Below are 25,756 nucleotides of genomic sequence, written 5' to 3' on the forward strand. Positions count from 1 at the left end.
TGCGAAATGGCAAAAAACGATCTGGTCATGAAGGGGGTAAAACCTTATGCAGCCGAGTTGGTTAATGAAGCACAAAAAAATAAATAAATTGAGGGATCTAATGCATTTCATCACAATCAATGAGTAGCCATTTATTTGTTTACTGCATATATCTAACTATTGAATCTTTATAATAACGTTTTTTTTTCTTTCTATTCCTTTATTTTCAGTTAACAACCAACCAATGCTGCACTATATTAGAGATAAAACCGCTGTTCCATACTTTTCTAATTTGGTTTGGTTTATTGGGATCCATGTTATTGAACTTGATAAGTGTGTCCAGACAGATGAAGAGTAAGTAAATTATAATGATTTATTTTAAATATTTATTCTGTGATAAAATGATTATCTAGTATATATTTGTATCCTGCACGTGTAGTCTTTTATATGCAATTTATTGGAAATACCTGTAAAACCTGACAATATATGATTTTGAAAGTGATTGGTGGTGCTTGGAGATAGGTGTATATAACTGCCAACATCCGAAGAACAATACCTATGGAGTGCACCAAAGTAAAAGGAAGTTGACCCCCTTGGACTTTAACAGCAGAAAATGTAGGTGAGAGCGTAAATGTGTAAAAGGCAACAGCACCACCTTTATTAGTAGAAATATTAAAATTAAATAATAACAAGGGCTTAATAGGCCTAGAGACAGTTTACATAATAACATACATAGAAGTCATAACAAAGGAATGCTTACTACTTGATCCAAATGTGCGTGCGTGCGTGTGTGTGTATATATATATATATATATATATATATATATATATATATATATATATATATAAAAAAACAAGTATTCAAAATAAATGAAGTGCACCCTGAGTACTGCTAGAAGAGGAACTATGGTCAGTCCACATGAGTTGCTGGATTCTTTCCCAAAAGGTTTCGGAACTTTATTCCTCCTTCAGGGGAGGTTTGAGTACTAGATTCTTTCTAAAATGCAAATAAAGTCATCGTACGTCAATAGGTAAGATGCAAACAAATGCATCAGCGGAGGAGAAAGGCAGAGGATGGGCGGTCTCCTGAGGCAGTGATGCTTGGCCCTGCCCAGAGGCGGCGCAGCGTCCCATTCCCCGACCTTGCTGTGATGCAGCAGTGAGGGCGGAAGTAAGCCCCTGTAAGGAGCAGGGGTGCCAAACCCTGAGGAGAAGGGGGTTAATCACCTCCAGTCAGCATCAAGCTAGTCCCTGACAACACAGGAGCCCACACGTCGGGTGGCATAAGGTTCGGCCCAGCAACTGATCCTGCACTGCCCCCCCCCCCCCCGGTGGTGGTGGTGGGGGGGATGGTTTACGCATGTCAGCCCAACCTGCACAATGATATAAACGTAAAGAACAAAAAAGGAGAATAAACAAACAACACAGACAAAAACACAAATCACAAAAAAATAATGAAAAAATAGGGATACGGAAAAGCAGTACATATAATGCAAATGAAAAATGCATAAGAAAAAATGATTCTTCAAATTGAAATCATAGGTGTTGATCCTTCCAATGAATGCATTAAGGAGCAAATCCGAGCCATCTCATAATACAAAAATGTCTTCTATATATCGATACCTAGCTAGTACATGGTCCGCATGCATAGAAAGGGCTTCATCGGATAAGCGTACATTCCCACTCCCCCAGATACAGATTGGCGTAACACATCCCCATGGCTACGCCCTGTACCTGGAGGAAGTGGGAATTGTTAAATAAAAATACTTTGTCTGAGGATAAAGTTGAGGGCAAGTAGGATAGTTATGGGGTGTTCAAAGTGTGTGTCTGTGTATTCCCTTGTCCCTTTTTTGTTCTTTACATTTATATCATTGTACAGGTTGGGCTGTAATGTGTAAACCAACTTCCCCCCTCCCTACTGGGGTGTGGTGCGGGATCAGTTGCTGGGCCGAACCTTGTGCCACCTGGCGTGTGGGCTCCCGTGTTGTCAGGGACTAGCTGGATTCCGACTGGAGGTTATTTACCCCTTCTCCTCAGGGTTTGGCACCCCCAGCTCCTTACAGGGGCTTATTTCCACCCTCACTGTTGCATTGCAGCACGGTTCAGCATCACACGCCAGTGACGCAATGATGCCCGCCACCTCTGGGTGGGCCCACGCGTCACTGCCTTAGGGAACCACCTTTCTCCGCTGCCCACGGCGGAGTTTTTTGATGCCACGACCAGCACAGACGCGGGCGTTGATTAGCCTCCTTTTAAGGGGTTTACACATATAAACCCCTGCCACTTTTGGGTCAGCCTCAGTTGTAGGCTCCCCGCGGCTCTGGATGCAGTGTCAACGCCACCAGCACATGGTAAATACAATGTGACTTCCTCTTTGTAGGGCTGTCATTCTTCCCTTACCATTATTATTATTATTATACAGGATTATTATACAGCGCTTTACATAAGGCCAGACAATACAGGAATTAAAGCGCCTTGCTCGTTGGAGCTTACAATATAGACAATCATGAATATGTCTGTCAACCTATATGTTTGTTTGAATACATGATTCCCAGCCATTAGTATCCATCCCTGGCTCTGTGTATCTTTGTAGCTATGGACTTTATAATGTCATCTTTAGTGTGTGGCTTTATAACCCTTTTTGCTGCCCATATTCTGCATGATGCATTCCGTGTTACTATATTTACCTTACGGCTGAATATATTTTTAGTAACCATTTTTTTTTAATTTTTTTAAGAAAATTAGTTGGGGGTACAGAATAAAGAAAAACAGGTTGTATATAAATTGGTGGATGAAAGCCGCTGCCACATTTACAGAACATAGAATCAATTTATAAATTGCAGGTATCATAATGTAGAGGTTGCAATCAATATCTCAAATGTGTAAGGTATCTAAGTAGTCGGGTATGTAGAGTTACCATAAACCTGAGGTTTGGTGGTGGCGAGGGGGTATAGAGTGGGAAATAGAAGAAAGGGAAGATGTTGGGATGTTGGGGGGAGGGGGGTATAGATATACATTCAGTGCGACTGTGGTAGTTTTCCACAACATGAATGAGCTCAGATGGTTAGAAGGCCGTTCACCAGTGTGAGCTCTTGAAGACATTTGGACCATCTGCACCAGTGTTGTGCCAGCTGTCAATTCTAGGTTGTTGTTCAGCTCATCCTTTGCATCGTATAGACTATTGAATAGAGTTACTAGAGTAGTGTACCCAGACATACCGCAGTACCTTGTGTTTATCCCAGTCGTCTCCCTCTCTGGTACGCATCTCCTCCATTAACAGAGGTGATCCACCTATGGATGGGGGGGGGGGGGGGGTTGCCTCAGATTTCCAATATTTTGTGATCAATTGTCTGGCTGCTGATATAAAAAACCTAAGAAGATTGGTTTTCTGGGATTTAATTGATCCCGGTAATATCGACAATAGGGCTGTTTTAGGGGAGAGGGCTACGGAGTTATCATACATTTCATTATAAACCGCGAATATACCTTTCCAGAAGGGGTGAATCCGAGCACATTCCCACCAGGTATAAAGGTATGTTCTTTGTCCTCCGTGACAGCAGCAGCAGACATCAGAAGCACTTGGAAACATCCTGTGAACCGAGACCATGTCCCTATACTACCTGGAGAGTAGCTTATAATTTTTCTCCTGCGTAAAGCTGGAGATTGAGGATTTGTGGGTGAATGTGAAAGAGGTCTGCCACTCCCCTGGAGAAATGTCCATGTCTCTGGACCATTTTTGTTTGAAGGTGGGGGGGATGTTATGCGTGTAGGAGAGGATTTCCTTATAAATTATAGAAAGGGTGTGTCTGGGAACCTGAGAGAGACCACATATCTCCTCAAAGGTTGTTAGGATCCTGTGTATGTGACCTGATAAGTGTAGGTTGGAGCAGAAGGTTTTGATGGTTATCGTGGATAGCCAATTGGTTGAGGAGGATTAACTACTCTCCTGTGGTGTAAATCCGCCTGTGGACGTGTGGACAAATGAGCGTGCCACTGGCCAGTCTGTTCTCTCGTAGCCTCCTATTTGGTCAGAGGTTTCGTAGTCCAGGAGTGCCGGGTTGTCGAAGAGCGACGTGAGAGGGCTGGGATCGGTGGAATGTCGGCGGTACCATAGTAACAACGCTGCTGTGGTCAGTGGGGAGAGCATGGATATGGAGCGGTGTTTAAGGTGCTATCCCCAGAGCAGAGCCCGCAGGTCCACTTGTGCCATGTCTTGTTCTACTATTGTTGTCGGTTTGGTTAGGGGGCGTGGAACCATTCCAGGAGCCTGGAGATTATGACAGAGTCGTGGTATATTTCAAAGTCAGGAAGGCCCAGACCGGCATGTGTATTTGTGGGAGCATAGGACCTTGTGTTTTAATCTGGGGGGGGGGGGGGGTGGATGGTGTTCCCAAATGAATTTAATTGCAAGGGATCGTAACGTGCGGCTAGTAATCTCGGTCCCCAGATATTTGAGTGATTTAGTTTGCCAATGGAAGGGGAAGTTTTGTTGAATAAGTGAAAGGGTGTGGGTGGGTAGGGATATGTTTAGGGCTACTGTTTTGTTCATGCTCAATTTAAAATTACTGTGGGAGCCGAAGCGAGCTAGTTCATGGGGAAAGGAGGGGATGCTGATGTGCGGCTGTGTTACATAGAGCAATAAGTCTTCGGCGTACAGGGAAAGCTTACAGTGGGCTGAGGGTATGTGGATACCATTTATGCATTTGTTACTACGTATTGCCTGTGTTCTATGGTGATGGCGAAGAGGAGGGGGGACAGTGGACAGCTTTGTCTAGTTCCGTTGTTGATCAGGAATATCGCTGAGTGTTCACCGTTTGCTGTATTTTTCGCTGATGGGTTGGAATAGAGGGACATGATTTTTGCTAGGAGTCTGGGACCTAACCCTATCTGCTGAAGTGTTAGTTTGAGAAACGGCCAGCTGACCCTGTCAAATACTTTTTCCGCATCGCATACTAACAGGCATGCGGGGATGTGTTTACGTTGTGCGTAGGTGATCAAATGGAGAGTTTTTGTGGTGTTGTCTCTGGCCTCAGATGGCTTGGTCCTTTCCTGGTTTGGGGATCACCACTATTTGGGCCTGTAATATATGGGAGGATAAGGGGTGGGAGTCATCTATTTCCTCAAAGGCTTGTGCCATGAATGGGGCTAGTTGCAGGGCAAATGTCTTATAAAAGTGCGGTGTGTACCCGTCCAGTCCGAGGCTCTTACCGTTTTTGAGGTTTTTAATCACAAGTAAATATTCAGATATGGAGATTGGAGTTTCAATTTCCTCTATAACTGCTGAAGGGATCGTGGGGAGGGCTGTTTCTAGGATGTATGTCGACATGTCAGTGTCTTCTGCTCTGGGGGATGTGTGGGGTTTCGAGGTGGGAGGTAGGTTGTATAGTGAGGAGTAATAGCTCCGGAATTCGGAGACTATTTCTGAGTTCTTTTATAATTTACAGTTGGGGTGTGCCAGTATATGTGGGATGGTCTGTCTATGTTGTTTGGGGTGGAGGGTTTGTGCCAGGTATTTTCCACATTTATTAGCCTGGGCGTAATTTGAGTGTCTTCCCTTGTCACAGGCCACCAAAGAGCGTTCTGTTATGAGGCGAAGTAGGCCCTGCCGCACGTTACATCTACCAGTGTTTTAGGGTCAAGAGTGTGTTTGTGAGTAGCCTCAAGTGAGGCAATGAGGGCAAACAGACGCTTAATGTCCACAGTGCGGGCCTTTTTTAACCGAGAGCCATGCTGTATGAATATTCCCCTCAGAACACACTTTAAGTATTCTCCAAGTATCCACCAAGGACAGGTTGGTGAGTATGGAGCGTATTTTGGTTAAGGTGGACGGTGTTATGTGGGACTTACCGGTAGAGGAGTCCAGTCTCGGCACCAATGGGGTGCTCAGGTCGCCTCCCAGTATCAGGTTAACGGTTCTGAATGCTTCTAGGAGCGCTGCCACGAAGGACAGAAATGTTAGTTGATCCTGGTTAGGGAGATAAACGTTGGCTAACGTAAAAATCGTTTACATATATTTAATTTTCAAAAATATATAGCGCCCTGAAGGGTCAATCTGTGAGTCTAGTATTTCTGGGGTGAAGGAGTTGTGAAATGCTATTGATACAACCTTCAGGCGGATTTGGACTGTGATACCAGGTGGTGAAGTGTTTATTTGGGAGAGAAGGTATGGAATCTGATCGAAAGTGAGTTTTTTGTAGGAAGAGTATCTGGGTGTGGGCTCTGTGGAAGTGGTATAGTAATTGTCTATGTTTCTCTGGAGTGTTGAATCCTCTGCAATTAAGTGAGGAAATTTAAAGGTCTAAGGTGGATGCCATGGGTTAGGGAGTGTTTTATGGAGGGCCCTGAGAGGGAGACGACTATTGTATATCGTGTTAGCTGAATGTAGTGTATCGGGTGATGGGAGGGGTTAAGGGATGGGGGGGAGGGGAGAGAGAGAGAGAGTGCAAAGAGCAGAAAAGGCAAAGAAAGATTTTCCCAGCGCTGATAGTGTAGACCTGTAATTTGGGCTATCTTTCTGATCAGACAGGGAAATGAGTAAACATTGTAGAGTTATCCAGATTGTCTGTAGTCTGAGGGTTGTTCTCTCAGAGGAGGGGGAACAGTGCCCTCCAGTGACCGTGGAGGGGAAACAACCATGGCCTCTGGAGAAGGCACTAACTAAATCTAACATTGAGAACAGAATTAATAAAGACCCTGTGGTTCCTGTGGGGAACATAGAGGCACAAGCAGGGGGGGCTCCCCAAAGAGGCCACAAGGGGGTGTCCTGGGCGGACTAGGGTGGAAGGCCCCTATCAGGAGGGTCCTTCTTGTCCACTCGTATGAGAGCAGATAGCAAGTCATAAAGTGGAGGGCCACCCTGAAAAAAAAAATTGCACCAAAAATCTTTAAAAAATAAAAAAAAAACATTTGAAAAAAAAAAAAAAGTTTAAATTACCTGAATCCTTGTTGCTAGGCAGTCTTCCTAATCTGCCTCTTCCTATTCCGCGGCGTGTTCTGCTCCTAGCTGAGCGGCCCCATTGCCTTCTGGGAACTGTGTGTGTTCCCAGAAAACCACAGGGCTATTCACAGATCGCCGCTCGCGCGTGCGCAGTAGGAAACTGACAGTGAAGCCGCAAGGCTCCACTGCCTGTTTCCCTAACTTAGGATGGCGGTGCCGGGACCCGAGAGCCGAGGGACGGTTCAACCTCGGGCGGCCGACATCGCGGGCGCCCAAAACAGGTAAGTCTACTTATTTAAAGTCAGCAGCTACAGCGTTTGTAGCTGCTGACTTAAAAAAAAAAAAAAAAAATCTAGTGGCCGAAATCCTGCTTAATGAGGTAAAATAAGTTTGAACACAACAGTTTAAAGCATGAACAGTTGCTATCTGGGTCCAGTGCAGTGCTGCATCAGACATAACGGTTGTCTCAGCAGCACACTCGGCACATCCCAGGGGACCCTGTCTAACTGAGGTCAAGCAACGATATGTGGGTTGCTAACACAAACATACAGGGCCCCTGGGGTCAGGAGAAAGTAGGGAGGCAGTCCCACCAGCTGGCGGGGTAAGTATGAAGTTCAGCCAGCTGGGGATTTGGAGGTGGTGGAACGGGAGAACTTCTGCTTTGTGAAGGTGGTTCATCCAGTTGGGATTGGCAGGCCAGGTGTCGCTGCTTGTAGGGGCCAGTCAGGGATGCGGATTTGGGGGAGACCCAAGGTCCCCAGGAAATTAGAAAGGTCCCCCAGTGTGCGAAAGGTTGCTGTCTTGCCTTCGTGGGAGACCGTAAGCTGGAACTGTAATCCCCATCGGTATTTGATCTTTATTGATTGCAGAGCATCTGTGACCGGTTTAAGTGCCTTTCTCATCAGCAAGGTTTGGATAAATCTGTGAGCAGCATGACTGGAGTGTCGTTGAACAAAATGGTGTCCTGCATGCGTACTGCTTGCATATCAGCTTTAACCTTAAAGAAGTGGATCCTGCAAATGAAATCTCTCAGGTATGCCGGGTTTGGATTGTGGGGACCTAATTATCTGTGAACGCGATCGATTTTGATCGGGTTGTCTTTAGGTTCAGCCATGATTTGATTAAATATTGCTGACACTGCAGTGTGTAAGTCCTTTGGGTCGATCGTTTCTTGGAGACCATGGATCTGTATATTATTATGTCTGCTCCTGTTTTCTTGGTCATCGAGACCATAGAACAATTGCTGTATTTGTGCAGTGTGCTTGTGGAGGATCTCCTCATGCTCTGTGAGTTTTGCAACTGAGCTCTCCACAGTGTGTTCTATATTCTCTATGCGATGGCCAATGTCTCTGTGCAGGTCAGTCAGCTCCTGCTTGTATGATCTTTCCAGTCTGCTTATGTATGATTCAATGTCATTTTTTGTGGGGAGTGCTTTGATATAGGCCTCCATGTCCCATCCATCCCTGGAGCTGTGAGAGGGGGGTGAGGGGATATCAGAGTGTTGGGAGCCATGTTCTGAGCCCTGTGGGGAATGCTGTGTCTTTGGGTGGAGTACCTAAGAGGCAGCCTGTGCTGTGGCTGCACGTGTCGCCACCATCTTGGAAGCAGGGGCTGCCTTACCGTACGGGCCGATTTTCTGCAGGAATTTGCCGATTTCTCCATTTTTTTTGTGCTCCTGTGGGACGGGGAGCTGTGCTGGAGCCTCACCTGTTCATTAGGCTCAGTGTGTGCCAAGGATGGCGCCGGGTTGCGTTGTTTAATGCGGCCAGAGCAGGAGCTCAGAGGAAACACTTCCTACTCCTTCATCTGCCAGGCCATGCTCCTTCTATATTTACTTTAGATATTACCTCTCCCTATGTATCCTGGTTGCTTATGTATGGGTGGTTACATGGTGTCCCGCTGCGTTGTCCGCTGCTCTGCCCTGGGGGGTGATGCGCCTGTCAGCTCCATCTATTTAGGGTCCTTCCATTAATCCAGGATGATTTTGTGTCTGTCCATGTTATTTTTCTGACTTGTGTAAGTACCAACAGCTCAATATGCTGGTCAATACTTGACAAAACATTGCACATCTTGTACACTATGCTATGATGCATTTGTTTGTATCTGACCTATTCATGTACAACTATATTTGCATTTTACAAAGGATCTAGTACTCAAACCTTCCCTGAAGGAATACAGTTGGGAAAGAATCCAGCAACTCACGTGGACTGACCATAGTTCCTCTTTGGCAGTACCCAGGGTGCACTTCATTTATTTTGAGTACTTGTATAAACATTTGGATCAAGTCTTATGCATTCCTTTGCCATGACCTATATGTATGTTATTATGTAAACTGTCTCTGGGCCTATTTAGCCCTTCTTCCTATTTGATCTTAATATTTGTACTAATAAAAGTGGCACTGTTGCCTTTTACGCATTCACACTCTCACCTACATTTTCTGCTGTTAAAGTCCAAGAGGGTCAATCTCCCGCTGCGCTTTGGTGCACTCCATATGCAATATATGGTTTTATTTTTTTTTTTTTATCTTATTTTAGAATGCCAAAAAGGTAGGAGCTTTGAACTTCTCCCAAGAGAAATTTTGCCTTACTTAGTTTCTTTCCAGAGATCTTCTTGCCAAAATTCCCGTCCACCTGGGAATTTTGTATGTTCCCACTGACCTTAGGGTTTATTCAATGACCTATGATTTCATATAAAGAAAATCTTTCCCAGTATTCATTTGATGACACAGCATCTGATCTCTGGGTATACAACTTATCTATAATAGTTGGACGCTAGACTGATCATGGCATAGCTCCACCTTCACACTGAGTAATCCCAGTTTAGTCTTTAGGTGTTTAGTGCCTTTAGAAGGTAGGAAATATATTCTCATAGTTGCCATTAGTCCCGAATTTCCCGGGACATTCACGAATTTGGAGCCTCGTCCCGATTTTATTGTTTCCCGCTATTTGTCTCGAATTTTGCCGCTTGTCCCGAGCATCGGAAAAAAAATTTGGGCAATAAAGCGTTAATTATTATATTGCCGCAGCCTTGTATCCTCCCCTACTCCAGAACGTCCCCCTTGCCTCATTTTGTCCTCCTTGTCTTCTATTGGACAAGGAGGACACATGCTCTTTCTGTCTGCCTTGATTTGCCAAGTTTGGCAACCGGGGGCGTGGCTACTTAAGTTACCACGCCAGCCCGCCCAGACCCGTGCAGTCGGAGCACATGGATGGATGGGGGAGGAGGTGCATGCTGCTGTGTCACGCTGACTGCTGCTGCTGTGTCAGTGCCAGGACTCTCACTCGGAGGAGGTTCGCCTCCTCCTGTTTACACAGCACCTCAGGCTCAGCCTGGGAGGGACCCTGAGGAGGATAATGTGAAAGGTCCGGGGGAGCCCGAGGCCGGCACCAGGGAACAGTCGGCGCCACGTGGGGGGAGCGAGTGTGTCACTTTACACAGACTCGGTAAGTCAAAGTGCTCCCAGCTTCTGTTTGAGGGGGAAAAAAAAAATTCTCCCTCCGGTGCAGCGGGTTAGTGTGCACTCTTAAAGGGAAATTGTGTGGGTTTTTTTTTTTTTTTTTGGGAGGGGGCACAAAGAGTTCAGCTTTTGGGGGTGGTGGGGTGTGATAGGAAGCGACAGTGAGCACAGCCTTCATGGGTGGGATTTTTTTTTGGGGGGGGGGGGAGGAAGTGGCAGTGGGTGACCCCCGTATGGGGACAAATAGCTGATGGTGGCCCAGTTAGATTTTTGTGTGTTTAAAAAATTAATAGGGTCACCCACCACCGCTTTCCATATCTACCCCCCCCCAATCAACGCTGTGCTCACTGTCGCTTCCTATCACAACCCCCCCAAAATGGAAAAAGAAAAGGAGGGGTCCCCCTTCAGCCATCCAACTCCATAAAGGCCACCTACTGCCGCTTCCTATTACCGCCCCCCACCCCCTAATTTTTATTTTTTTAAATACACACAAATCTAGGGGGTGGGGGGTGGTAATAGGAAGCGGTAGTGGGTGGCCTTTATGGGGTTGGATGGCTGAAGGTGGACCCCCTCGTTTTTCTTTTTTTTTTCACATTTTGGGTGGGTGTGATAGCATACTGTCACGAATTTTCCAGGACATTCCCAGGATTTAGCCCCCTTTCCCGGATTTAGCCATTCCCGGGAAATGTCCCGGGAAATTTTAATTTTACCGATTTTTTCCTTTTCTTCCTTTTTTTTTTTTTGCCGCCCACCGCTAGAGGTCTGTGGCCAACGGAGACAATGTCTCCACCGGCCGCCATTTTTCCGGAGGCCAAATTACTATTTAGTAATGGCCGGGTGACTGCCAATAGAATTTGAGCTGTGGCACCGCCCACTTCCCGCCCCACTGCAACCTGATGTGGGAAGGGGCAGGGGTGGGCGGTGCCGCAGCTCAATTGCTATTGGCAGCCACCCAGCTATTTTGTCCCATTCTGCACTGCTGGGAATGTCTGACTCCATTGGGGGATGCCTGGTGTAAAGACAGGACTCTGCTGCCAGTGCCTGATGTAAGGGGGGTCTCCGCTGCAATGTCTGATGTAAGGGGGGACTCCGCTGCAATGTCTGATGTAACGGGGGACTCCGCTGCAATGTCTGATGTAACGGGGGACTCCGCTGCAATGTCTGATGTAAGCGGGGACTCCGCTGCAATGCCTGATGTAAGGGGGGATTCCGCTGCAATGTCTGATGTAAGGGGAACTCCGCTGCAATGTCTGATGTAACGGGGGACTCCGCTGCAATGTCTGATGTAACGGGGGACTCCGCTGCAATGCCTGATGTAAGGGGGGGACTCCGCTGCAATGCCTGATGTAAGGGGGGACTCCGCTGCAATGCCTGATGTAAGGGGGGACTCCGCTGCAATGGCTGATGTAAGGGGGGACTCCGCTGCAATGCCTGATGTAAGGGGGGATTCCGCTGCAATGTCTGATGTAAGGGGAACTCCGCTGCAATGTCTGATGTAAGGGGAACTCCGCTGCAATGTCTGTATGGGGGTACTCCGCTGCAGTGTCTGATGTATGGGGGGACTCTGCTGCAATGCCTGATGTAAGGTGGGGGGACTCCGCTGCAATGCCTGATGTAAGGGGGGGGACTCCGCTACAATGCCTGATGTAAGGGGGGACTCCGCTGCAATGCCTGATGTAAGGGGGGACTCTGCTGCAATGCCTGATGTAAGGGGGGACTCTGCTGCAATGCCTGATGTAAGGGGGGACTCTGCTGCAATGTCTGATGTAAGGGGGGACTCTGCTGCAATGTCTGATGTAAGGGGGACTCCGCTGCAATGCCTGATGTAAAGGGGGACTCCGCTTCAATGTCTGATGTAAGGGGGGACTCCGCTGCAATGTGTGATGTAAGGGAGGACTCTGCTTCACGCGCCGCATTTTTCTTTTACAGTATGCCCCGCCTTCAAATGAATGCCACGCCCCCTAATTATAGCAGGCTCCGCCTACATGCAAAAAAATGTCCCAAATTTTTTTTTGCAATGTTGGCAACTATGTATTCTACAGGATCATCTATCAACAGCTGTTGGCAGTGTCATATCAGACCCCCCCCCACCCCAGATTCTGGATATTCCCTTTAGCAGCTAATGTGCAGCTGGACCGGCACATCCTGCAGTGTTCATTACCTTCTTCCCCAATCCGGCGATCTTAGTTGTGCGGCCCTTGCTGATTCTGCGCAGACTTGGTAAAGCAAACCTCTGTTTAGCTCCACTTCTTACTGTGTATCAGTGCCGTTGTCCTATTAATTTTCATGGGACAATCATACGGTGCAGGACCACTGAAGGCCACTATGAACGTGGCCATCCCATATCAATAAACAGGGCATATATGCAGTGTGAAGCGTAGGCAGACAGTGGTTTACTTTGCTAAGACTGTGCGGAACCAGACAGGGTTTCACATAGAATATTGCTGGATTGGGGGAAAGGTGTGTACATTAACCAGTGCGCTGATTTCTGGGGATGAGAGAAACATCCATTGATCCATTGCTGAACTTTTTTGTGGGGATTTTCTGTTGGTCCAAAAGCAAACCTACAGATCTGGTTCTGCCTTGCTTCAATTTTCTTTTCGTGAAAGTGACTCAAAGTATTTAAGTCAAAGGATCAGCATGACACCCAGGCACTTAACATGGTATTTAACCTAACAAGCATACCTTTATTATATTAGAGTTTACAAATTGTTTGTGGCGGCTGCATTATTTTTCTTTTTTTAGGCTTTCTTTCCTTTCATTCCACCTGATAATCTGGCCAGTAAGTCTTTTATTTTTCAACAGAATGAGCTGTTCTTCAAATGTACCAGGAGTGCTTACAATGATCAGCTTATTTTTAATGTAAAACCTTTATCCCAAAAGGAAAAACAGTATTGCTGTGATTGATTAAAAAGTGTGAGCTAGAGTTTGGCTTTGGTTTTGTTAGTGTATATAAATCTGCTATTACATTTTTAACAATACCCTTCCCCAATATTACAATGCTGTTGTCCTAGGTTGTGTCTGTTGCTTCTTTACCCAGAGCGTAGGCACCTTAATACAGGAGGATTATTACTGGCCAGAGGACCAGGTAAAACAGAAGAAAAAAAAAAAAGCCTAAAAAAGACAACTAATGTAGCCGCCACATCTAAGGGATTGGTAAGCTGTGATATTACATTTTTTGTTTTGGGGTTAATACTGCTTTAACATTTTAAAATAGAATTCAGCTCTAGCCCTGGTATGGACATGATTACATCAGCTTCTCTGAACAAAAGTCTGTCTGCATCTCTGAATCTAGATACAGACAGTGATTGCAGGGCACCTTGGTAATGCTTCCACAGAGGGTCTATGATGCCCCACGCTCTCAGCCTGTCCCCAGTCTTCCAGGTTGAGTAAGACTGAAGTACTGTTACTGTGAAAAAGAGGTACTGATTTGAAGGTAAGTATTGCAGCCTGAGCTGTTGTTTTTAATACTGCTGAGGAACCAATTTCCAAAAAAAAGCCTGGAGTTTTATTTAAACCTTTTCATGGTACCAAAACCAAATCTAAACTGGTTAATGAATATCCTCTCTTTCCACATGGAGTCAATCTGATCAGTGGTCTCCGTCCTACAAGGTGGAAAACTTCTGGTGTCAATAGACATCAGGGATGCATACCTCCATGTACCTATATTTCCCTATTCTACTTGAACCTTACCAGAGCAATACCCCTATCCCCCCCCCTCCCCTGCTTCCTTCCAACCCCCCGCATCTGAAATCTCACAATTATATCTCTCTGCATTTCTGCTGCTAGGCCAGCTGGCTTTCTAATCCGATGGACCCTTTCAAATTTTATTTTTTCTTTCCCTGTTAAGCCCAGCCAATGCCCAAATATTTTATCTATTATTTCTTGTAGATCATCCTCCAGCCGATATGGTACCCCCCTAATTCTAAGATTTTTCCTTCGGTTCCGGTTTTCCTGGTCTTCCAATCTATACAGTGTATATCTGTGTTCTCTCTGTAGTTCTGCCATCTGATCCTTTAACACTTTTATGTCGGACCTTTGTGAATACAACTGCTCTTCTGTTCCCTCCACCCTTCTTAGGATCTGGTTTAGGTCTTCATGGAGTGTAGCCATTTCTCCTTTGATGGATGATTCCAGTCTTGCAAACATCTCCGCCATTTCTCCCTTAGTTGGCAGTTGTTTTTTTTGTCTGGGTTCAACTACCCAGTCCTCTTCTGGGTCAGGACTTATCCCTGTTGTTACATCTGTTGTATCTAAATCCTTGGGTTGTTTCCTCTCACAGTCTTTTTGTACACTCTCCGTTGGCTTACTTTTGGCCCCTGTCTGTTTCCCAGGGCTCTCAGTACCTCCATCCTGTGTCATATATTTCCTTATAGAGCTGGGACTCGCACTCTCTTTCGGGGGACTCGCACCTGCCCCCCTTACTGGCTTCCCCCTCATTCTATTTTGTTATTTACTTTGTCAGTTGTATAGAGGTCCGGGGTAACTGTTCACAGGGATCTATATATATTTCAGTCTTTCCGCTCTATACTGCTGGGCTTGAAAGGCACTCTGTCGTGGCTTTATAGATTGATATATATCCTTCTCCTATATCCCCTGGCGGTAATTGCCAATTATCAAACTCTGTTCAATGTTTCACCAATATGCCATTACATAGCATGAAGGGTCTATCTGCCTTCCCCCCACAGAAAAAATACTGTCTTCTAGGCAGTTAGTATCTTAGTAGTATAGTATCTTATTCAAACATTCCATACTTCCTTGGCATGTCCTAAGATGCTTCTTATTAACGGGGGGCCTCACTGTCCCTTCTCTTGGACCGATCTCTTTGCGTTTGGACTTCAATTTATACTTTGCATTTAAATTTCATCAATATCATCTGAATTTTACTATAGACGGTTCTCCAATCCTGCCACACACAAGCAGTTTAATAATTAACCTATACCGTCAGTCTGTAACCAATTATATAAAAGTATACCGAAGGTGTACTGAAAAGGACATCTCCTTATTTCACTTTAATCCGTTCAGTCCAGTTGTTTATATATAAAGAAACATAGCCACTCACCCCCTGGTATTTCTTCAAAGGTTTACGTTGCTTTCTTGCAGCTGCGGCTTATTGCCAACTTCTCCTGTTGTGATTCAGCCCTGTGCCCCTGAGAGTCATAGAAAGCCGGAGAAATCCTGAAAAAACTGGGGGGGGGGGCGGATCCCCAGTCTCCATGGGGGTCGGCTCCCGACTGACAGTCCAGCGCACCCCCTAACCTCTCCCCGCCTCCTCTTTCTTTCCTTAGAACCGGGGCCAGCACTACACCAGGTACAGTACCTGACCGCGAGAATGTGTTTCCAGCGTGATCCCATCGCGCTGGTTCTCGGCGACAGGGTACTGTACAACTGTGTTTTTTTGCTGACAGGTGTCTGGTATGAATCATGAGGGGGAACGCCACGCCAAATTTTAAATTACAAACCGAAAGAACGGCATGGGGTCCCCCCCCAAAATCCATACCAGACCCTTATCCGAGCACGCAGCCCGGCCGGTCAGGAAAGGGGGTGGGGACGAGCGAGCGCCCCCCTCCTGAACCATACCAGACCGCATGCCCTCAGCATGGAGGGTGGGCGCTTTGGGGCAGGGGCCTGCGGCCCCCCACCCCAAAGCACCTTGTCCCCCTGTTGATGAGGACAAGGGCCTCTTCCCGACAACCCTGGCCGTTGGTTGTCGGGGTCTGCGAGCGGGAGGCTTATAGGAATCCAGGGGGCCCCCAGATCCCGGCCCCCCACCCTATGTGAATGAGTATAGGGTACATCGTACCCCTACCCATTCACCTGGGGGAAAAGTTTCAATAAAAAAAACACAATAGACAGGTTTTTAAAGTAATTTATTAGTCAGCTCCGGGGGTCTTCTTCCGACTTCGGGGGTCTTCTTCCAACTTCAGGGGTGGTCTTCCGACTTCAGGGGTCTTCTTCCGACTTCTCCACTCTCTCCGGCCCCTTCTCCCGGTGTCCAGTTATTCTCCCACTCTCCGGCCTCTTCTCCCGCTCTCCGGTTCTTCTGTCAGGCTTCTCCGCTATCTTCTGCTCTTTTGCCGCTCTTTTCCTAGCGGTGGCCTGGTCTTCTCTGTCGTCTTGTTCCCTCTTCTCTTCTTCCGATGTGGACACAACGCTCTCTCCCGCTGTAATGCTGTGTGCGAGGTGCGCGACGACTTATGTAGGCATGGGGCGGGGTCACCAGGTGATGTCACCTGATGACCCCGCCCCTTATAATGTCACAGTCCCGGGGCATTATGGGACTGTGACGTCATAAGAGGCGGGGTCACCGGGTGACATCACCCGGTGACCACGCCCCATGCCTATATAAGTCGTCGTGCACCTCACACACAGCATTACAGAGGGAGAGAGCGTCGTATCAACATCGGAAAAAGAGAAGCGGGAACAAGACGACGGAGAAGACCGGGCCACCGCTAGCAAAAAAACGGCAAAAGAGCAGAAGATAGTGGAGGAGCCGGGCAGAAGAACCGGAGAGCAGGAGAAGAGGCTGGAGAGAGCGGAGAAGTCGGAAGAAGACCCCCGAAGTCAGAAGAAGACCCCCAGAGCTGACTAATAAATTACTTTAAAAACCTGTCTAGTGTGTTTTTTTTATTGACACTTTTTCCCCCAGGTGAATGGGTAGGGAGTACGATGTACCCCCTACTCATGCACATAGGGTGGGGGGCCAGGATCTGGGGGCCCCCTTGTTAATGGGGGCTCCCGGATTCCGATAAGGCCGCAGACCCCGACAACCAACGGCCAGGGTTGTCAGGAAGAGGCCCTTGTCTTCATCAACATGGGGATAAGGTGCTTTGGGGTGGGGGGGCTGCAGGGCGCCCCCCCTGCCCCAAAGCACCCACCCCCCATGTTGAGGGCATGTGGTTTGGTACGGCTCGGGAGGGGAGGGGGGCGCTCGCTCGTCCCCACCCCATTTCCTGACCGGCCGGGCTGCGTGCTCGGATAAGGGTCTGGTATGGATTTTGGGGGAACCCCCACGCCGTTTTTTCGGCGTAGGGGATTCCCCTTAAAATCCATACCAGACCTAAGGGCCTGGTATGCCCCTGGAGGGGAACCCATGCCGTTTTTTTATTTAAAATTTGGCGCGGCATTCCCCTCATGATTCATACCAGACACCTGTCAGCAATGCTTGCCGCTCATTGCGAAAGGAAAAATCACAGTTTTCCTTTCCTGATGAGCTAGCCAGCTCGGTGCTGGCTCCCACGACGGGGCTCGCAGATGTCAAATCTCGCCGATAACAGCGGCGAGATTGACACTATATCGCGGTCACCTACTGTACGCTCTCCTCCTTACTTTGCAATAGCCAAGTGCCTGCTAATTACCGGAGATGTCTCCTCCTCCAGACTCCAGCGTCTCCGCTCGTATGCAGCCCGCTTCTCAGCCCGACTGTTACCGCCGCACTCCGGCCGCCAGGTAAGCCCCTGGGAGTGCAATCTGTCCGTGTGCCAGCCCCCGGAGCCTCTGTACACTTTCAGAGATGCTTCCACTAAAGTTTCTGCAGAGCTCCCGACTAGGCAGGTGATACTGGGGGGAGACGGGGATGTGAAGCAGGGAAATAATCTATTCCCTCACGAGCTTATTTCAGAGAGAGTTCGCGGGCTTTACCGGGTCAGCAGCTGGGTCCGATCAGCTCCCACGTCAGGCCCCTCCCTTCTGTGTTAGGATGGCTTCAACACACATTTAACGGCTAGTTTACACTTATTTAATAACAATTTTATGATGGTAGTTCCTTTTAATACTATCTGCCCCAAATTCAGGCAAGCATTTGTACCAGTTTTGGTAACAGTACTGATACATGTGATATCACATGCAGGTGTTTCTAAATGCCGCCACTCTAAGAACCTGGTTCTATGACTGTAACAGACTCTTAAAGAATTGCTGCTAGTTTGCGGATTAGGTAACTTGTGATAATTCAGACTAGCTCTGAGCTGGCAAACCTAGAGGGACTTTAGTGCTCAATGTGGGAAAAGTTTGTGCTGGAAAGCTTCCTGCACAGGTCTCTACCAATGGTTCAATTCAGCTGTCATTCAGGAGATTCCCTGTCCAAAATATAAACAATGGGGACATGGTGTCTCCATGGCTGCAGCACCTGTTTTGGTGGGTGGGGGCTGGTTGGGAACCGAATCCGCTCACTGCCGGTCAGTCATTCAAAAGCAAGGTGTGGACCTGATGGTAAACTAGTTTCTCAATTCTGTACTACTCACTGCACTACAAAACTCTATGGCCATACGCCTTTCTGTGTGATGCGTGCAGTGGCCCATGGATAGAACGCACTGAGGAAAGTGTGTTCAGTATAGACACTCTCTGTGCCAGCCTCCAACAGATTCATGTACTGGTTTCTGACAAGTACACAAATCTGGCACTGTGTACTGTGTATTCAAAGACCAGAGAAGTCCTAGTCACCTCAGTCGACTCATGAGGCAACTAGGGCTTCTCTGGTCTTTGATTACACAGCATACTATCGGCTCCTGGACCAGAGCTGTTTTGTTTGCTATCATATGACTCCTGGCTGTCAGGCAGGCACCAGAAAATGTGAGTGTTCTTCTAACTCAGGGATATGCAATTTGCGGACCTCCAGCTGTTGCTAAACTACAAGTTCCATCATGCCTCTGCATCTGGGTGTCATGCTTGTGGCTCTTAGAGTCTTGCTATGCCTCATGGGAATTGTAATTCTGCAACAGCTGGAGGTCCACTAATTGCACATCCCTGTTCTAACTGCTATTTTTTTTTTTTTTAATATCTTTATTTATTCAAACAGTTTTCAATTTTAACATTGCAACACTTACAATAATAAAAACAATCATACTAAAAACACATATACACCATGGATAATGATTATTTACTATGATCTAATCCAACACTAATCGCCTATACTCAAACATCAAACATTCTTACCATCAATCCCATCCCATTAATCATACTGTGCCATTCATACCTAACCCAAAAAAAAAAGGAAAAGGGGAAGGGGAGGAAAGGGGGGAAAATGGGGTCAAGGATAACAGATATAATCCCATATCCCTAAGGATACCTAGCCTCCTGTGGATCACATAGTAATTCTGACGAGGCGCTATATGTTACCCACCCCTTCCAAATATCCGTTGTCCGTTTAATCTGTTTATTGGATCCTTCCTCTCTCACCTTTCTTTCTTGCAGGGTCCGCATCTCCGTCATCTCACACTCCCACTCTACCATGGAGGGTGCATCTATACATTTCCATTTTCTGGCTATACACGTACGGGCAGCCGTTAGGAAATATTTTAGTGGGCCTTTCTTTATACTTTTCATTGATCCAGGGATCATGGATAATACTGCCATTTGTATATCTGGATATACTTCCCTCGCTGTCATGGCCCTAAAGATTTCGAAAATTTTCTGCCAGAATGGGAGGATTTTAGAGCAATAGTACCAAATATGGGACATTGTACCACGTCTTTCCTGACACCTCCAACATACTTCTTTATTCGTAGGGCTTATCCTATAGAGGTCTACGGGACACTTATACCATCTAGCTAAAATCTTATAGTTTCTTTCTTGATGTTTAGTTGAAACAGAGAGTTTGTGCGTGACTGCTAAGGCTTTTTCCCATTCCTTCCTGGGGATCTCCATCCCCAGTTCCTCTTCCCACTTCTTAATATATGGTAACTCCAACTTCTGGCCGTCCTCAATTAAGATTTTATATACTTTCGATAGGACGTGCGAGGGTCTTTCAGCTTGAATAAAGATTTCTTCTAGCGCTGTTAGAGGTCTGGTTATTTCTGCTTCTTTTAACAGGGATAAAACATACTTTTGGAATGAGCCATACTGCAACCATTCTTTTCTATGTTCCTCCCCCATAGACTCTAGAGGGAGAACCTTATTTCCCACCAGTGTTTCTATTACCCTTGTATCCTCATGACTGTACCACTTAAGGAATGATTTTACCCCAAGTGAAAGCGGGAATTCTGGGTTGTCGAACAGAGGGGTCATGGGTCCTCTAAAGGTGGAGACACGCCCTGTTTTAATCAGAATGTCCCACGCTTTCATTGTTGAGGTCACTAAGAAGGGTGTATAGCCATACGGTGAGCTATATGTCCTTTTAATCCATGGCAGAGATTTCAGTTTCAACCCTGTAATCTCTTCCTCCAGTCCCACCCACAGTTTTTTGTTCCTATTATGGAACCAGTCAACTAGCCTAGTGACCATTACCGCCTTAAGATATATTGCTATGTCTGGGAGGGATAGGCCCCCATTTGCTTTGGTCTTATTTAGCACTTTTCTACTAATTCTGGGGGTCTTACCTGCCCATACAAATTGTCCAATAATCCTGGAAACCTTTTTCAGGAAACCCAATGCAGGAAACACAGGGATCGCTTGTAATATATACAGTATTTTTGGGAGTATGTCCATTTTTATAACGTTTACCCTTCCCAACCATGAGAAGGTACCCCTATTATACTGCTGGAGTGTTTTTGTTATTTTTTGCACCATCGGGACATAGTTATACTCTTCCAGTTTCTTTAAATCCGTAGGGATATAAGTGCCCAGATATTTAATAGCATTTTCCTGCCATCTGAAGGGGAAGTCCTTCTTGAGCAATTCCACCATATTTCTAGACATATTGATATTCATTGCCTCAGATTTATTATAGTTGACTTTAAAATTACTCAAGATGCCAAAACGATTAAATTCCCTTATCAGGTTTGGTAGTGTTATCAACGGATTTGTGACGTACATCAAGATGTCGTCTGCATAGACAGACAGCTTGTATTCTGTGTCCCCCACAATATACCTTGTATATCCTTATTCGCCCTAATTGCATTTAATAAGTGTTCCATAATTAGTATATATAATATTGGGGACAGTGGGCAGCCCTGTCTGGTTCCATTTGCTATCATTATTTCTCCGGACAAGTTGCTATTCGCCCGGATCTTGGCCGTTGGATGTTGATACAAGGTCATTATCTTGTCTATCATTACAGCCCCAAGCCCCCACTGTATAAGGGTCTCTTTGAGGAAGCTCCATCCCAACCTTTCAAAGGCTTTTTCAGCGTCTATTGCTAACAAGCAGGATGGGATGGAGCCTCTCTGTACATATTCCAATAGAGTAAGCGTTTTCAGGGTATTGTCCCTGGCTTCTCTTCCTTTAACGAATCCCACCTGGTCCAGATGGATATAACGAGGTATTATAGGGGTAAGTCTATTGGCGATGATTTTGGAGTATATTCTGAGATCAAGGTTTGTCAGAGATATCGGCCTATAATTCCCACATAAGGTATGGTCTTTATCTATTTTTGGTACGAGGGTAATATAAGCCTGCATACTCTGAGAACCAAAAGGTACTGTAGTAGAAACTGCGTTAAACGTCTGTTTCATTATGGGCATAAGTTCCGTTTTAAATGTCTTATAGAACCTAGGGGTGAATCCGTCCGGTCCTGGGCTTTTCCCAGGTACTAATGAGTCAATTACTCTTTGTATTTCTTCCATAGAGAAATCACACTCAAGCTGGCTTGACTCTGAGGATGTTAAAGTCGGGATTGCGGTTTCCTTAATGTACTGTTGTATTTTTTGCTGGGCCATCTCAGGGTTGCCATACATCTTCCCATTAGGAATATTATACAGCTCTGTAAAAAATATTTGAAATTCTTTTAGAATCCCTTTTGGATCTCGTATCTCCATCAGCTGACTTTATCTTGGCAATGGGTAGTGTGCTGCTTCTGTTTTTTAGGGCCCTTGCCAGTAGCTTACCTGGCTTGTTGCCCTGCTGATAAAATAGGGCCCGATTTTTATCCCTAACATACAGCGTCTTTTCATTCAATAGTATTTGCAATTCTGCCTTTAATTCTGTTACTATCAATAGAGTTTCCCGTGTTAGGTTTTGTTTATGTTGTGTTTCTGCCGACTCTATTTCTTTAAATAATTGAGTAATTCTACAGCTTTTCTGTTTTTTCAATCTAGACCCATGTTTTATAAATAAGCCTCGTAACACACATTTCAATGCTTCCCATTGTGTAGGCAGTGATGTATAGTATCTCCAATATGATCAGCAGCGAAGTCCGTTATTGCTTTTCTTATTTCTAATACACACATCTCATCATAAAGTAAATTATCGTTAAGACGCCAGTTACCCCTACTGTTCTCCCCCATATGTAGGTCTACTTTTAGAAACACGGGTGCGTGATCGGACCATATTGAATTGCCTATTTCTGCCGCGAGGATGGTGTTTATCCCTCTCTGATTTATTAAGAAAAAATCTATACGGTGGTATGATCCATGCACCTTAGAGTAGAATGTGAAGTTCTTCTCTATTGGGTGCAGTAACCGCCAAATATCCACCAATTGACGTTTAGCCAATAATTCCTTAAATTTCCTCTTGTCTTTACTACACTGCACTATCGTCGGTGCTGTGGTGTCAATCCCGCCATCCATAACAAAGTTGAAATCACCCCCGACTATTATTATACCTTCTGCTTTTTCCAAAAGTTGATTAATCAATTGTAAGCCTACTTTAATCTGGTTTTGGTTAGGTAGATATATGTTTATCAAGGTGTATTTTTGGCCATATATATTAAGCTTAAGTAGTATTGCTCTTCCATCCCTATTGCGCCATTCCTCTAGCACTTGAATTGGAATTGTTCTATGGACTGCGATAGACACCCCTCTCGATTTAGAATACCCATAGGTATCATGAAACCATGTGGTATAATATTTATTTCGTAGGTTAGGAATATGATCCGACCGGAAATGCGTCTCCTGAAAGAAGATAATCCCCACCTTCTGTTTGTGAAGAGAGTATAGAACCTGTGATCTCTTTGATGTCGAGTTGAGACCCCTAATATTGTAGGAACATATATTCATTACTAATCAGGACTTACGGGTAAATGGACGAATAAAGGGAAAAAAGAAAGAAAGAGAAAAAAAAAAAAGGAAAAAAAAAAAAAAAATTAAACCCCCCCCAAAAACTATCCTACCCACTCCCACCCACCACACACACACCAATTCGTACCTAATTGACTATAAACAGTCTTATCTTACTTTAACGTAAGTTCCCTACACTAGGGAGAGCGGAGCGTACCCTCGAATTACCGCCCACCAGTCAGTGGCTACACGCTGATTTTTTGTGTATTATAAACCTTTTTAATTCATTACATTTCCCTGTTGTCTAATTGGTTCTGATAGTTACGGGGGAGAACAAACTTTCATAGAGGATAATAACCTTCACCAATATCATATCTATGTCACTCTATACCATATTTAAGAATATACATACTATCTTAATGGCCTAAATAGGCCATACCTAAATAAAGGGGGGGAAGAAAAAAAAAAAAAGGGGGGGAGGGGGGGGATGAACCTCCACCTCCCCCATATACCCTAACATCTACGCGCAATATTTAGTACAGTGCTTATCCCTATACAAAAAAACAAACCATTACATCTTCACTTTGGACCCCTATTAGTGATCAAAATTATAACCAAAACCTATGCGTTTCTAAGACGAGACGACAAAAAAAAAAAAAAAAAAAAAAAAGGGGGGGGGAGGGGGAATCCCCCTACCTACCCCCTCTCACATACGTACATCATTCAGTGCAAAACCTAACATTGTGCATGGTGTATCAAAACAAAATACAATCATCGTCTGTGCTACTATTAAATATTAAAACCATCATCTGTGAAAGACCTAAAATCGAGAATCTAATGTACCCTCTTATATTGATGTACAAAAAAAAAAAAAAAAAAAGCCCCAAATCCCCCATACCCCCTGCCCTACCACATACCCAAAATATTTAATATGGTGCTTAGCCATATGCATAGACTATTCATAGAATATTCAATTCAAACCAGTGTTGACTATATAAGGGGGGGGGGGATAACTCCCCCTCCCCCCTATCACATACATACAACATTTAGTGTAACGCTTAACAGTGTGCGTGGTGTATCACAAAAAAAAAAAAAAAACCCTGCCCTCACACATACCCATCATCTTTGATACGGTGGTTGAGCAAATGCGTTGACTATATATGAAAAAAAAAAAAAAAAAAACCCTTTTCTACCTTTTTTCCCTTTCCCTCCTCTCTATTCAATTCGGACCACAAGTGGCCAAAACAAATATGGTGAAAATTTTTGTGCACCTGTATATTAGAAAAGAAAAAAAAAAAAAAAAAAAACCCAAATCCCCCATACCCCCTACCCTACCACATACCCAAAATATTTAATATAGTGCTTAGCCATATGCATAGACTATTCATAAAATATTCAATTTAAACCAGTGTTGACTATATAAGGGGGGGGAGGGGGGATAACCCCACCTCCCCCCTATCACATACATACAACATTTAGTGTAACGCTAAGCAGTGTGCATGGTGTATCACAAAAAAAAAAAAAAAACCCACCAACCCCCCCCATCACCCAAACCCCCTGCCCTAACACCTACCCATCATCTTTAATACGGTGATTGAGCAAATGCGTTGACTATATGTGAAACAAAAACAAAAAAAAAAAAAAAAAAAAAAACTTTTCTACCTTTTTTTTCCCTTTCCCTCATCTCTATTCAATTCGGACCACAGGTGGCCAAAACAAATATGGTGAAAATCTTTGTGCACCTGTATATTAGAAAAAAAAAACACCCACCAAACCCCCCCCCCCCCATCACCCAAACCCCCTATCAAAACAAATATGGTGAAAGTCTTTGTGCACCTATATATTAGAAAAAAAAAAAAAATGTTTTCCTTCTCTTTTCCCTTTTTTCCCTTCCTTCCTTCCTTCTCCCTCCCTCCCCCCCCAACAAATGATATTAGAGACTCAACCCCCCCCCCTGCCCCCCTCCCCAACCAAGAAAAAAAAAAAAAAAACTCCCCCCGGAATTATCTAGACATTTTTATATATGGGATAGGCCAGTCCGGTAGTTCTATCTCTGGTAAACTGAGGGTTGACACAAACTGCGGCAAGTCCTCAAGGTCTCTAAATACAGCAATATGTCCTTCTTTCTGAGCTTGTAGTTGGAATGGGAATTTCCATCTATACTGGAGGTTACTCATCTTTAGGTGTTCCACTAGGGGTTTTAACGCCCTTCTACGATCTAAAGTAAATTTGGAAAGATCCTGAAAGAATTGTATTGGGGACCCTTCAAATAGGATAACATTCTTTAAACGTGCAGCATGCATAATCCTGTCTTTTATATGCGCATAATGCATCTTGCAGATAACATCCCGTGGCTTGCTAGGATCCAGTCTTCTTATTCCTGCTGTTCTATGGGCCCGATCGATTATCAGTTCCTTTACTTCTATCCCCGGAATTAACTCTTGGAAGATCTTTTGTAGGGTGTTTGTTAGCTCTTTAGCCCCCACCTCCTCCTTTAATCCTCTAATTCTAATAT

General features: G+C 45.3%; 1 protein-coding gene across 11 annotated transcripts in view; it reads left to right on the forward strand.

Moving 5' to 3' along the window:
• The window catches only part of CLEC16A (C-type lectin domain containing 16A), a 1,646,984-nt gene that overhangs the window by 377,970 nt on the left and 1,243,258 nt on the right, over positions 1–25,756 (forward strand). For all 11 annotated transcript variants that reach the window (XM_073591184.1, XM_073591186.1, XM_073591185.1 and 8 more), the window contains one exon: positions 210–333. In XM_073591184.1, coding sequence (XP_073447285.1) covers positions 210–333 — 124 coding nt within the window. The remainder of the gene's footprint in view (positions 1–209; positions 334–25,756) is intronic.

Source organism: Aquarana catesbeiana, linkage group LG06, assembly GCF_042186555.1.
Source record: "Aquarana catesbeiana isolate 2022-GZ linkage group LG06, ASM4218655v1, whole genome shotgun sequence".
Lineage (NCBI taxonomy): Eukaryota > Metazoa > Chordata > Amphibia > Anura > Ranidae > Aquarana > Aquarana catesbeiana.